The 14,098-nt window shown below is 37.9% G+C and overlaps 1 protein-coding gene across 1 annotated transcript; it reads left to right on the top strand.

The window, feature by feature from the left end:
• The first annotated feature begins 1,953 nt into the window (after positions 1-1,953).
• LOC130916806 (forkhead box protein P2-like) lies at positions 1,954-13,342 on the top strand. The gene is made up of 8 exons (XM_057837801.1): positions 1,954-2,035; positions 4,730-4,864; positions 8,715-8,844; positions 8,932-9,002; positions 9,090-9,191; positions 12,487-12,608; positions 12,802-12,859; positions 12,945-13,342. The coding sequence occupies exons 1-8, from the start codon at positions 2,006-2,008 to the stop codon at positions 12,948-12,950; spliced, it is 654 nt and encodes a 217-aa protein (XP_057693784.1). The 5' UTR covers positions 1,954-2,005; the 3' UTR covers positions 12,951-13,342.
• Positions 13,343-14,098: the final 756 nt, after the last annotated feature.

The following is a 14,098-nucleotide window of genomic DNA, read 5'->3' as shown; positions in this document are numbered from 1 at the left end:
TCAGGGTGCACGCTGTTGTGACGTCACATGCTGAACGTTACATTTCAGGTTTTTAGCACCTGCGGTCTGCAGGGTCCGCCCTGGAGCAGCGCGTAACATATCATTTGGATTGTCAGATTGATGAAACGGGCCGCATCTGGCGCACTGACGTTCAGCGGTTGACAGATTGGTGAAACAGGCCGCATCTGGCACACTGACGTTCAGCGGGTGTGATTGCTATGTGGATCTCGCAAGCTGATCCAGCACGGTGTCAGCTGCTATTGGGGTTGCCTAATATCTGGCGATACAAGTTCTATCACAATTCACCGGTCACGATTCGATCCGATTAATCCCGATACTACACTTGAAGACGTTTATTACGATATTTGTACATCACTTTAGAAAAAAACTAGGGCTGTCAAAACTATCGCGTTAACGGGCGGTAATTATTTTTTTAAATTAATCACGTTAAAATATTTCACGCAATTAACGCACATGCCCCACTCAAAAATTAAAATGACAGCACACACAGTGAAATATGTACTTGTTGTGTTTTTTGGAGTTTTGTCGCCCTCTGCTGGCGCTTGGGTGCGACTGATTTTGTAGGCTTCAGCACCCATGAGCATTGTGTAAGTAATTATTGGCATCAAGAATGGCGTGCTACAAGTTTATTTTTTGATTGAAAATTTTACACATTTTATTAAAACAAAAAAATGAAGAGGGGTTTTAATATAAAATGTCTATAACTTGTACTAACATTTATCTTTTAAGAATTACAAGTCTTTCTATCCATGGATCGCTTTAACAATGTTAATAATGGTAATGCCATCTTGTTGATTGTTATAATAAAGAAATACAGTACTTATGTACCGTATGTTGAATGTATATATCCATCTTGTGTCTCATCTTTCCATTCCAACAATAATTTACAGAAAAATATGGCATATTTTATAGATGGTTTGAATTGCGATTAATAGCGATTAATTACGATTAAATTAATTTTTAAGCTGTAATTAACTCGATTAAAAATTTTAATCGTTTGACACCGATAAAAAAAACAAATCAAAATGGACATAAAACCTTTTATGAAAAACTTTTATATAAATTAATATAAATGTACTTTTATGATAAAGGTACATTTATGTAAGTTTATTCCTGAAACCGCATCCATTACTCATGTAAGAATGTCAGTAGATGTCGATTCTCGAATGACCCATATCAAGTAGTGGCTTTACTGTTTCAGCATCACCTGAAGGAGTTTTACAAGAAACAACAGCAAATCAACGCGCAGTTGCTTCAACAGAAGCCGGGCAATAAAAGCAAAGAGGTAAATAGTGAGATCTCAACTTAGTTTGACAACCTGGTGAAGTGCTTTACTAGTCTGGCAGCTCCTTGCACAGAAATTGGCGCTTCAGCATCTCCTGCAAATCCAGCAGAGTCTTCATCCACAGCAGTCAGTCTGCACCTCGGCAGGTACGCACTTCAAAACACACACAAAAAAAGTTGACAGTGAACCTAACATTTCTTTGTTTCATATTAGCTGACACCAGATCAGTAGAGTTGAACCACATTTGGAAGGAGATGACAAAAGCAGAAGACGAAAACAAGTGTGATCATGAAGATACTGATAAGACAAGCGATGAGAGACAGACGCAGGACATCTCGTCACATTCTCCTCACAAGTGGTACATATAAAACCTCTTAAGCTAATATTAAAGCCATAATGTAATATTAAAAATACATATATATATCATTGTCCAATATAATTAATCTTTATTTAGCTCAAGTCAAGCTGATTTAACCACAGCAAATGTGCTTTATGGTCATGGCGTCTGCAACTGGCCAGGGTGTGAGTCCATCTGCCAAAACTATTCCCAGTTTGTGAAGTAAGTAAAACAAAAACTAACAAACACTCACTGACTGTCATTGACAGCGATGGGGGTGAATGACAATCTGTGTGTGTTTCAGTCACGTGCACTGTGAGCACAAACTGGATGACAGAAGTGCAGCGCAGTGTCGAGTCCAGATGCAAGTGGTTCACCAGTTGGAGATTCAGGTGGGCTGAGCCCAGGGGCGGAAATCCGTTTTCGAAGTTGTCATATTCACTGTTGCCACTAGAGGGCTGTGTATCCACCCAAATCAATAAAACTAAATGCAACACTTTCAAAACAAACCATTCTAGATATGTCCTGATCGATCGGTCACGTCATTTTCAAAGTATCGGAATTGGCAAAAAAATATTGGCCATGCCTTTTTTTAATATATATATATATATATATATATATACATTTAAAAAAAATTTTTTTAATTAAATCGTTTTCTAATTGTATTTAACGTTACAGACATAATATGTTACACTCATCCAGAGTCTTTAGTTTAGGCTTAAGGTAGGGTTATCAAATTTATCCCAAAAACGGCGGTAATTCATTTTTTAAAAAATGTATCACGTTAAAATATTTAACGCAATTAATGCATGCGCTGCACGACCCACTCACGCATTGTCGCGCTCAATCTGTAATGGTGCCGTTTTACCTATATAGAGAGATAAAAGGCAGCGTAAAATGAGCAGAGTGAATTTTGCAGCCTTTGGAGCCTTTTTTTAATTGGCTAAAGCCTTACAATCCCTCTCCCTACGATTAGAAATATCATGGGAAGCAATGTGGGGAAGCAAGGTAGCAATTTATCTTTTTCCTAACACATTATGTTATTTCCCAACGCAAAGATATATCAATTGGTAGCACTACGCACAGTCATGGTTCCACTTCCCATCATGCATTTAGGCATGGCTACAGTATCATTTACCGAAAGCTCAACAAATACACTAGACGGTAATATTTAGTCACAATATACAAAGTCACAAGTCTTTCTATCCGTGGATCCCGCTCACAGAAACAATGTTAAAAATGTAAATGCCATCTTGAGGATTTATTGTCATAATAAACAAATACAGTACTTATGTACTGTATGTTGAATGTATATATTCGTCCGAGTTTTATTCATTTTTTTCTTAATGCATTGCCAAAATGTATATGATTGGGAAAAATTATCGGGAATGATTAGATTTAAATCGGGAGCAAAAAAAAAAGCAATCGGATCGGGAAATATCGGGATCGGCAGATACTCAAACTAAAACGATCGGGATCGGATCGGGAGCAAAAAAACATGATCGGAACAACCCTAATTACAACGTCACTCTAATTAAACGAATCCTCGAAGCAGCAATATTTGATTCGAAGCTTTTTTTCTAATCGAATTACTCGAGTTAATCGAGTAATCGTTACAGCTTTACATCGAAGTATAAGACGCACCTTCAATGAATGGCCTATTTTAATACTGTTTTCATATATAGGGCGCGCCGCATTATGAGACGCAGTAGTGGTAGTGGTTGGGCATGGGGTTAGAAGCTGTCATGCCATGATTAACCAATTTTGATCCATATAGATGGCGCATCAGATTATTAGGCACACTTTTGAGAAAATTGAAGGCTTTTAGGTGTGCCTTATAGTGTGGAAAATACGGTAATCGGAACTAAAAAATATTAAAAAATAAGGCTCCAAGGATCAATGCACATCTGATACGTCCTTGAATCACAGAGGAGTAGCAATTTTAGTTAGTGTTCTCATCAGGAACATGAACAACAAAGCCAGTGTGATTCGGAACCCTCCCTCCGGGTAGTTAAATTTTTTTTTTTTTTTAAAAGACGATAACTGAAACTGTATTGTGCGTTCACAAAACTAGATAAAACATCGAAATTATACTTTGTTTTCGGACATTATCCCCAGAAGCAATATTAATTAACAGATGTCAAAATGACAAAATTCAAAATTATTTTTTTTAAAAAAATCTTAAATTTGGTTGTTTTTCAAAACCTTAGCCTGAAAAATAACAAAATGTATAAAAAATTAAAACTAGTGAAAGCTAAAACTAATCATTTAAAGAGATATTAAAATAGCAAGCAAATCCACTCCATAAAATAAATTTGCAAAAAAAACAAAAACTTAATAAAAAAAACTAAACCATAATGAAAAATTTAGAACTATTACAACTTTAGTTAACAGATGCCGATTTAGCCTTTTGTTCACCATTTTATGGTTATTACTATAATTAATAATTTTTGTTCTTGGTTTCTGAGAGCATAAAATAATAATATTGCCCAAAATGTGACAAACACCAGTATGATTGTTTTGGTAACACTTTATAATAACTATCCGTTTTACTAGTTAATAGATCTTTAGTAAACTGTTGATAAATGATTTATTGTTGATTTGTGAAGTATTTGTTAACAGTTTGTTCAGGATTTACAGGGTGTTCTTAACCTGAAACACAGTTTGTGTAGAAACGTTTCAAGTTTTTGTGTGTAACGTTTTGCATTTCTATCTTTTCAGGTTAAGAAATGCCATTCACTTAAAAAGAAAAGGCATTTTGATAAGGCATTTTGCAGGCAGCGCTCATGTGGCACATTTATGAAAATCTGCCATAGAACCAACAAGTATTTGTACTTTTCGTTGTATATTTAACCAATGAAACTTCACCTTCAATATAAAGTGTATATAGTTTTATTAAGATCCATCAACTAGCATGGGCATTTAGAATGGGGTCAACCATATTGGAACACCCTGAAAATGCTTAACAAACTGTTAACAAATACTTCACAAATCAACAATAAATCATTTATCAACAGTTTACTAATGATCTATTAACTAGTAAAACAGATAGTTATTATAAAGTTTTACCACTGTTTTTCCTCCAGCTTCGCAAAGAACGAGAGCGTCTGCGCGCAATGACGGCTCACCTTCAGCTGACGCCTGCTCAGGAATCCAACTCTGCACCTGCAAGATCACCTCTGACCCAATGTGACACATCAGCTGATTCACTACATCCACAGGTACTACCTTGGGTGCACTGACCTGTTGTGTTGACTCATTAAAGCGTACCACGGATAGAAAGACATGTAATTCTTCTCATGTTAGTATGAGTTATAGTAGTTTGATATTAAAACCCCTCGTAATATTTTTGTTTAAATAAAATTTGTAAAATTAGTTTAACTCGTAAGTCGTCATTGTTGTTGACGACGCAACTCCCTCTGGGTTGTGACGTCACTGGGCGGTGCTGCCGGGCTACCACAGCGTCACTCTTTAGCTACATCAACATGTCATCGGTTTCATCCAAGCGTGAAAACGTTGAGCAGGACAGCACTGTCGATTAGGGTTGTTCCGATCATGTTTTTTTGCTCCCGATCCAATCGTTTTAGTTTGAGTATCTGCCGATCCCGATATTTCCTGATCCCATTGCTTTTTTTTTTTTTTTTCCCTCCCGATTCAATTCCAATCATTCCCGATAATTTTTCCCGATCATATACATTTTGGCAATGCATTAAGAAAAAAAATGAATAAAACTCAATTCAATTGCTCCAAGTATCTTTTTTTATTGTCCAACATGACATTGTTCCACTGCTTTGGATCAAAACAAAGCTTATCAGCACTGTGCCATAAAATATGTAAACAATAAACATGTTAAATAAACAGTTTTTTTTCGGTGCCACACTTTGTGAGTGCGACAATAAATGGAAGGGGAGGATGTTTGTTGTTATTATGAACCAATCTTTAAACCAAAACTAAAGACTCTGGATGACTGTAAGACATTTTGTCTGTAACGTTAAATACAATTAGAAAACGATTTAATAAAAAAAAAAAATATATATATATATATATATATATTAAAAAAGGCATGTCCGATATTTTTTGCCGATTCCGATACTTTGAAAAAGACGTGATCGGACCCGAGATGCAGATCGATCGGGACATCTCTACTGTCGATATTTCACAAAACGAGCAGCAAAAGCAATTAAATGAAGGTCTCGAGCAGGATTCGAACCCGCGTGACAGACGAGCGTGTAGACCACAGGACTATACTTCCACGTGTTGTTGGAGTCGTGATTTTCCTTATAAAGGTACCGGAACCCACATGTGTAGTCTAAAGAAAGTGCGGCTTGCTTGACAATGGAATTAGAAAACGCGACTCACTTCAGACAGCAAGCAGACAACAATAACATAGGGATTACGTAAAAGGGTTTTTTGAACACACAAAAATCACAAAAACGGTCCGTGACAGTAGGTCGGGATCAATTAAAAAAGGGAAAACCGCAGTAAGAGGCAGACAAACGAAAAAGAAAACAAGGCAATGATAAAACAAACAACAAAGGGATATACAGTAGGACAAATATGTATTTAGTCAACCACTAATTGTGCAAGTTTCCCACTTGAAAATATTAGAGAGGCCTGTAACTGTCAACATGGGTAAACCTCAACCATGAGAGACAGAATGTGGAAAAAAAACCAACAGAAAATCACCTTATTTGATTATTAAAGAATTTATTTGCAAATCATGGTGGAAAATAAGTATTTGGTCAATACCAAAAGTTCATCTCAATACTTTGCTATGTACCCTTTGTTGGCAATAACGGAGGCCAAACGTTTTCTGTAACTCATCACAAGCTTTTCACACACTGTCGCTGGTATTTCCGCCCATTCCTCCATGCAGATCTCCTCTAGAGCAATGATGTTTTGGGGCTGTCGTTGGGCAACACGGACTTTCAACTCCCTCCACAGATTTTCTATGGCGTTGAGATCTGGAGACTGGCTAGGCCACTCCAGGACCTTGAAATGCTTCTTACGAAGCCACTCCTTTGTTGCCCTGGCTGTGTGTTTGGGATCATTGTCATGCTGAAAGACCCAGCCACGTCTCATCTTCAATGCCCTTGCTGATGGAAGAAGATTTTCACTCAAAATCTCGCGATACATGGCCCCATTCATTCTTTCCTTTACACAGATCAGTCGTCCTGGTCCCTTTGCAGAAAAACAGCCCCAAAGCATGATGTTTCCACCCCCATGCTTCACAGTTGGTATGGTGTTCTTCGGATGCAATTCAGTATTCTTTCTCCTCCAAACACGAGAACCTGTGTTTCTACCAAAAAGTTCTGTTTTGGTTTCATCTGACCATAACACATTCTCCCAGTCCTCTTCTGGATCATCCAAATGCTCTCTAGCGAACCGCAGACGGGCCTGGATGTGTACTGGCTTCAGCAGGGGGACACGTCTGGCAGTGCAGGATTTGAGTCCCTGGCGGCGCATTGTGTTACTGATAGTAGCCTTTGTTACTGTGGTCCCAGCTCTCTGTAAGTCATTCACGAGGTCCCCCCGTGTGGTTCTGGGATTTTTGCTCAACGTTCTTGTTATCATTTTGACGCCACGGGGTGAGATCTTGCATGGAACCCCAGACGAGGGAGATTAACAGTGGCCTTGTATGTCTTCCATTTTCTAATAATTGCTCCCACAGTTGATTTCTTTACACCAAGCGTTTTACCTATTGCAGATTCAGTCTTTCCAGCCTGGTGCAGGTCTACAATTTTGTCTCTGGTGTCCTTCGACAGCTCTTTGGTCTTGGCCATAGTGGAATTTGGAGTGTGACTGACTGACACTGTGGACAGGTGTCTTTTATACCGATAATGAGTTAAAACAGGTGCCATTAATACAGGTAACGAGTGGAGCCTCGTTAGACCTCGTTAGAAGAAGTTAGACCTCTTTGACAGCCAGAAATTTTGCTTGTTTGTCGGTGACCAAATACTTATTTTCCAATCTAATTTGGAAATAAATTATTTAAAAATCAAACAATGTGATTTTCGTTTTTTTTCCCCCACATCCTGTCTCTCATGGTTGAGGTTTACACATGTTGACAATTACAGGCCTCTGTAATATTTTCAAGTAGGAGAACTTGCACAATTGGTGGTTGACTAAAAACTTATTTGCCCCACTGTACAAACTGTCAAATGGTAGCAAGTCAATATCTGCCGCCTAGGATCGGTTTAAAGACACTGCTGATGAGCTGGAATTGGATGCAGGTACGACGCTGGGAACTCATCCCACAGCTCCGTAACGAAACAATCTGACCAGCAGCAGAATGTGACAAAATCATGCCAGTTGTCATACTATGTTTGCTTGCTAGCTAGCACAGCTATTCTCCCAGTCCAGCCTAACCGCATCATCACCCCCAGTGTGCATTGCACTTGTAAAACATGGCGCCCTCCGTAGGTCAAAACATGTACTAAAACTTATAGATTTTTAAATCAATGGAAATGATACATGTTTCGAATAACATATGTTAGTAAACGTGAACAATTGTGGCTTATTAGAGCCTACAAGTCTTTATGTCCGAGGTTCCCTTTAATACTTTAGGTTATTTTAGTTTACTTTAGCATAGTTATTCACACATTGGCTGCCATTAATGGAACTATACGCTTAATCCATTTTGATTGGGAGGGCTGACAGCGCAATGTTAACTCATTATTTGTGTTTATTAATGTTAATTTTATCAATGTTGATTATATAAAAATTTAATAATTTATAAATTACTTGTTTAGGAAAAAAAACCCACTAACAACAAAAACAAAAGTAATAATTACAAATAAAACCTGATGTCTAAATATGTGTACATGACATTTTGGGTCATATTAATATTGTGGCCTACATGACCCAAAATGTGACGTCCATGTATGTGGACTGCATAGCTTTATGGGTAATTTTTTTTAAATGACCAGGGTTAAGAAGACCAACCTTCTGTTCACAGTAACACACCTTACATTTCCAATTGCAGCTAATGAACGTGCTTGCATGTGCTACATTAGTATGATAATTACCTCAAAGAGGCCAATCTAATCGCTTCGTCATGCTATCTTCCAGTCTGGCTCACCCTCACCGAGTCCTCTCCATTTTGTGGTCCCCGTCGGCACCGTGTCGCAAGAAGGAGGCCCAAATACATCATTTGCTGGGGCGGTGAAACGCCGCCATCACCGGTTGACCTACTCTACAGGTAATGTACATACATGAAAAATAAACCGATAGTATTGTACACAATTCTTTATTGGCTAATATTGAATCTGTTTACTTTCAATTCCAGAAAAAGAATGGGACCTCTACAAGAACGCTGACATCCGACCGCCTTTTACCTACGCAACCTTAATAAGACAGGTGTTTTCTAGTTTTATTTCATAGTCTTCAATTTGTATTTATCCTACCCTTATGAGCAAGTTCAACTCTGGGTATTTCTGTCCAAAGGCCATCATAGAATCAGCAGATACGCAGCTAACATTGAACGAGATCTACACATGGTTTACGAGGACCTTTGCCTTTTTCCGTCGCAATGCAGCGACCTGGAAGGTAACTGCGCCCATCCGATTAAACTATCTCAATTATAGTGGTTATAAAAAGTCTACACGCTGTTATTGAAATGGCAAATTTTAGTGATGTAAAAAACGCATGCGGTCAATAAAAATGATTCATTAATTCGGTGATCTCAAAATTGTGGCCGAGGGGCCAATGGAGTCCCACTGAACAATATTTTGTAGACATCTATTTGATATTGTAGTGTAGTATGAATGTGGCCGGTGCCATGGGCAGTTAAAAAACAATAATAATTAAACTATATAAGTTATCATTTAAAAAATAGCATTAAATAAATAAAAAAAATGCATTTATAAATTATTTAAGTGGGGCACAAGCCTATTTTGCCATGGGCAATAAACTATAAATGGTTAAAAAAAAGTGTAGCTCATGTGAATTTTTTTTTTTTTTTTAATTAGAAAATAATAATATATTTTTTCAATGAATGAAAAAGTAATACTAACTGAGCCATGGAATTTTATGTAAAAAAAATAATAAAATGAATGGAATGGAAGATGAATGAACGAATGAATAAATATAATTCTTAAATTTTTTAAAATCAAGTTTTAAAAAAAGTCTGGCACACACATACTTTGTCAGGGGCATTTTAGAGTTTCTAAATCTCTTAACTCATTCACTGCCAAACATAATTATGTTACAAGACATCCCCTTCTTTCAAGCGCCACAAGAATATTGTGTTCTAAGGCTACGTGAACACAGAACTTAAAATAAAAGAAAGCTTAGATTCCTATGTTTAGTCATAACAATGAAATGTTAACATTTTTTAAACCAGTGGCAGATATTGGTCTTCCAATGAGCGGAAGCTCAAAGTGTGTCCTCTGTGAGTGCTTTGTGACAGTGTAGGGGAGGGGTCTGCAAGTCTGGTCCTCAAGAGCCGCTATCCAGCTTGTCAAGCTGGATAGCGGGTCTCGAGGACCGGACTTGCAGACCCCTGGTGTAGGTCCTCAGCGGCACCCGCTGCTCGTTAGGTAAAGAAACTAGAGTGTCAGAAGTCCAGCTTTCAAACACAAGCAGCTAGAATTAAAAAAAAAAAAAAAAAAAACACAAAAAGCTAAATTTTTCGTTGTCATTTTTAACAAAGCAAGTGTCGCTAGGATTATGAAAGTCTGGTTCAACACGGAGCAACGGAATAAAACTGAAAAAGGCTTCGCGTGGATGTTAATATGACAAGGTCACTGATTCGCTCATTTCGCTGTAAATCAAAAAGAGATTCAGCCTTAGACAGTCATCTTGTAGAGAAGCTGACTGTCTGGGCCAGCCGAGCCCCGCTCACTGCCCATAGACCTCCAGAGACGCACAGCATCTGATCAGCGGGATAAATCCCAGTTTGTAGGCAATGACTTCTCTCGAGTGGCTGTAGTGGAACAATGCACTCTCAATTCTGGATACGCACGGCGTCCGCGCTGTTTAAAGGACTGTAAAGCTGCGCGAATGAATGAAAAGGAAGCCGCATCGTAACTAGGGTTGTTCCGATCATGTTTTTTTGCTCCCGATCCGATCGTTTTAGTTTGAGTATCTGCCGATCCCGACATTTCCCGATCCGATTGCTTTTTTTGCGCTCCCGATTCAATTCCAATGATTCCCGATAATTTTTCCCGATCATATACATTTTGGCAATGCATTAAGAAAAAAATGAATAAAACTCGGACAAATATATACATTCAACATACAGTACATAAGTACTGTATTTGTTTATTATGACAATAAATCCTCAAGATGGCATTTACATTATTAACGTTCTTTCTGTGAGAGGGATCCACGGATAGAAAGATTCTTAAAGGATAAATGTGACTTTGTATATTCTGACTAAATATTGCCATCTAGTGTATTTGTTGAGCTTTCAGTAAATGATACTGTAGCCATTTAACTGTTCTGCCCAAATCCATGATGGGAAGTGCAACCATGACTGTGCGTAGTGGCACCAATTGATATATCTTCTCTGCGTTGGGAAGTAATATAAGGTGTTAAGAAAAAGATCAACCACTACCGTTCTTCCCTATATTGCCTCCCACGTTATTTCTAAGTGCTGAGAGGGGGATTGTAAGGCTTTGGCCAAATAACAATAGGCTCCAAAGGCTGTCAAAATTCTCTCTACCCATCATATGCTTTCTTATTGCTCTATATATAGGTAAAACCGCGCCTTTATAGATTGAACGCGACGATGCTTGAGTGGGTCGTGCAGTGCATGCAATAATTATTTAACGTGATTAATTAAAAAAAAAATAAAAAAATACAGCCGTTAACGCAATAAATTTGATAGCCCTACTTTAAGCCAAAACGAAAGACTCTGAATGAGTGTAAGATACTTTGTCTGTAACGTTAAATACAATTAGAAAACGATTTAAATAAAATATATACATATATTAAAAAAAGGCATGTCCGATATTTTTTTTGCCGATTCCGATACTTTGAAAATGACGTGACCGGACCGATGTCGATCGATCGGTACATCTTTAGTCGCTAGGATTATGAAAATCTCTGGTTCAACACGGAACAACGGGATAAAAACTGAAAAATGCTTCGCGAGGATACGACAAGGTCACTGATTCGCTCATTTCGCTGTAAATCAAAAAGAGATTCAGCCTTAGACAGTCATCTTGTAGAGAAGCTGACTGTCTGGGCCAGCAGAGCCCCGCTCACTGCCCATAGACCTCCAGAGATGCACAGCATCCGATAAGCGGGATAAATCCCAGCTTGTAGGCAATAACTTCTCTTGATTTGCTGTAGTGGAACAATGAACTGTCATTCTGGAGACGCACAGCGTCCGCACTGTTTAAAGGACTGTGAAGCTGCACGAATGAATGAAAAGGAAGCCGCATCGTAACCAGTGATAAGAAGCTTTAATTCTGAACAAAAGCTTAGCGCGTTGAAGCGTATATTTAATCAATGACAGTTACACACAACAGTATACATTTGATCACTTATTTTTTGGCATCTTAAGGGAAATTGAGCTTCCCTTGCAGTCATAGAGCAATCGACACTTTGGTAATGAATGAGTTAATGATTGTTTTTGTTGTTTTTGCCAACAAGTTAGCCAAAGTGAATTAGCAACAGTCCCTTTTGGAGGGAATCCTTGATGTAGCCCAGACGCACCGAGATTATTTCCAGTAGCCCCCCCCAACACCCTCTCCGATAAATTGGGTTTAAGACCCCTGAATTAATCCATAGATATGACCTATAACCTGCACTTAAATCTAAAAAAAAAAGACATTTAAAAGGTGCACTAACAAGAATGGTGACGACTTTTTCCGTTCTCGTCTGTTTGTGTCAGAACGCAGTGCGTCACAACCTGAGCCTTCACAGATGCTTTGTGCGTGTGGAGAACGCCAAAGGCGCCGTGTGGACGGTGGACGAGGCGGAATACCAGCGGAGGAGATCCCAGAAGATGATGGGGTCAGTCTACCCACCCAATTTTTTAAAATAATAATCATTAGGGTCATGGGGTGATTGGCTAATTACGTTGAGTAATGTAAAAAGGGTACAAAAATGGGCTGAACAGCTGAGTGTCTGTCATTTGGTAACCATTATTTAAAACAAGAACTATACTGATCCCCCCCGACTCAACATAAATGTATTTTTTTCATAGGAGTCCACTAATGATGAAGAGTGTCCACTTTGAGTCCGTTTTGAACGACAGTTTAAAGGTAAGAAAGAAATGTCTGCTTCCAACACAAAATGGTAAAAGACATATTTTAAGCTCTATTTTGTCTTACGGAAAAAAATTAACAGGTGTAACACTGCTGGCATTCAAGTGCAGAAACTGCAACAGTGAGCCTTATCGAACTATGGAATTTTTCCCTGGAGGAGGATGGCAGTAATTTCACTTTTTGATATGTTATCGTTCATGTCCATCGTTGTGCAATGCATTGAATGTGTATAAACTTTTTGATCCAACATTGTTATCCTGTTCGCATACAGTCAATTGAATGTGTTTTAGGGGGACCATACTCATTTCAAATTAAGCGATGTATTAATGACTGATAGAATTTAGAAGATTGGAAAACAACTGCATATCAGGCACTAAACAGAATTGGAAAGAAATGATTATATTTGCAAATTTTGAACATATGAAAGGTTTGATTTTTATTCATACTGTAATTGCCATTACCATTTTCAAATGTAATAAAGCTAGTGCATTGTATGTGTGTCACTTCCCTAATAAAGTGGATTTTTTTTTCTCTCAATGTACTGTTGGATGTGGAATGAATCGAGTTGTTTGATAATATTATTTAGCTTATGAAAGCAGTATCGGCTTATAAAAGCATTTTGAAATGGTATCGGATGAAACCGACATCGGTCTTTCGTTATCGGTTTTGGGCCAATATGCATATTGCATTCAAAGTAAATGTAGAAGCCATCTGCCTTTGTACAAGGGCTGGTCACAGCTTAGTGCAGCAGTTATGCTTATTGAGCATTAGGTCTCCAAACTAAGATGCTTGGGATTTGTTATGTGAGCAGAGTGATTTCAACAATAAATATAGTGGTGCAAGACAGGCACTTTTTCCATAATTTTAGATGATTTTATTTTTCAGAGAATGTTTATTTGGGGGGGGAAAAAAAAAAAGTTGTTACATTTATCATTACTAAAGCATCCAGAGGGGCATCACAATCCAATTAGTCATAATATCTTAAGTCCATGACTGCATATATCGGTATCGGTCTGATATCGGTATTGCATTTTTGGACTTTTGGGACAACTCTAGTAATGAATGTCATAATTAAATGTGTGAACAAATTGAGACAAAGCTGCAGTATTTGTTGTGGTAATATTGGTAGGCTAAATTGCAATTTGGTGTCAAATAATTAAAAATGAATATCAAGAGCAACAATTACATATAGAGACATGCTTCACATTAATGTCCAAAGAGTGTCAGCTAATTTCT

This window comes from Corythoichthys intestinalis, chromosome 5 (assembly GCF_030265065.1).
Source record: "Corythoichthys intestinalis isolate RoL2023-P3 chromosome 5, ASM3026506v1, whole genome shotgun sequence".
Classification (NCBI taxonomy): domain Eukaryota; kingdom Metazoa; phylum Chordata; class Actinopteri; order Syngnathiformes; family Syngnathidae; genus Corythoichthys; species Corythoichthys intestinalis.
This window is presented reverse-complemented; position numbering and strand designations above follow the sequence as displayed.

Coding starts and splice junctions, on each gene's coding strand:
- LOC130916806 (XM_057837801.1), top strand. CDS start 2,006: ATGCAAGTGGTTCACCAGTTGGAGATTCAG. Junction 9,192..12,486: donor GCAATGCAGCGACCTGGAAG/GTAACTGCGCCC, acceptor TGTTTGTGTCAG/AACGCAGTGCGTCACAACCT. Junction 12,609..12,801: donor AGATCCCAGAAGATGATGGG/GTCAGTCTACCC, acceptor TTTTTTTCATAG/GAGTCCACTAATGATGAAGA.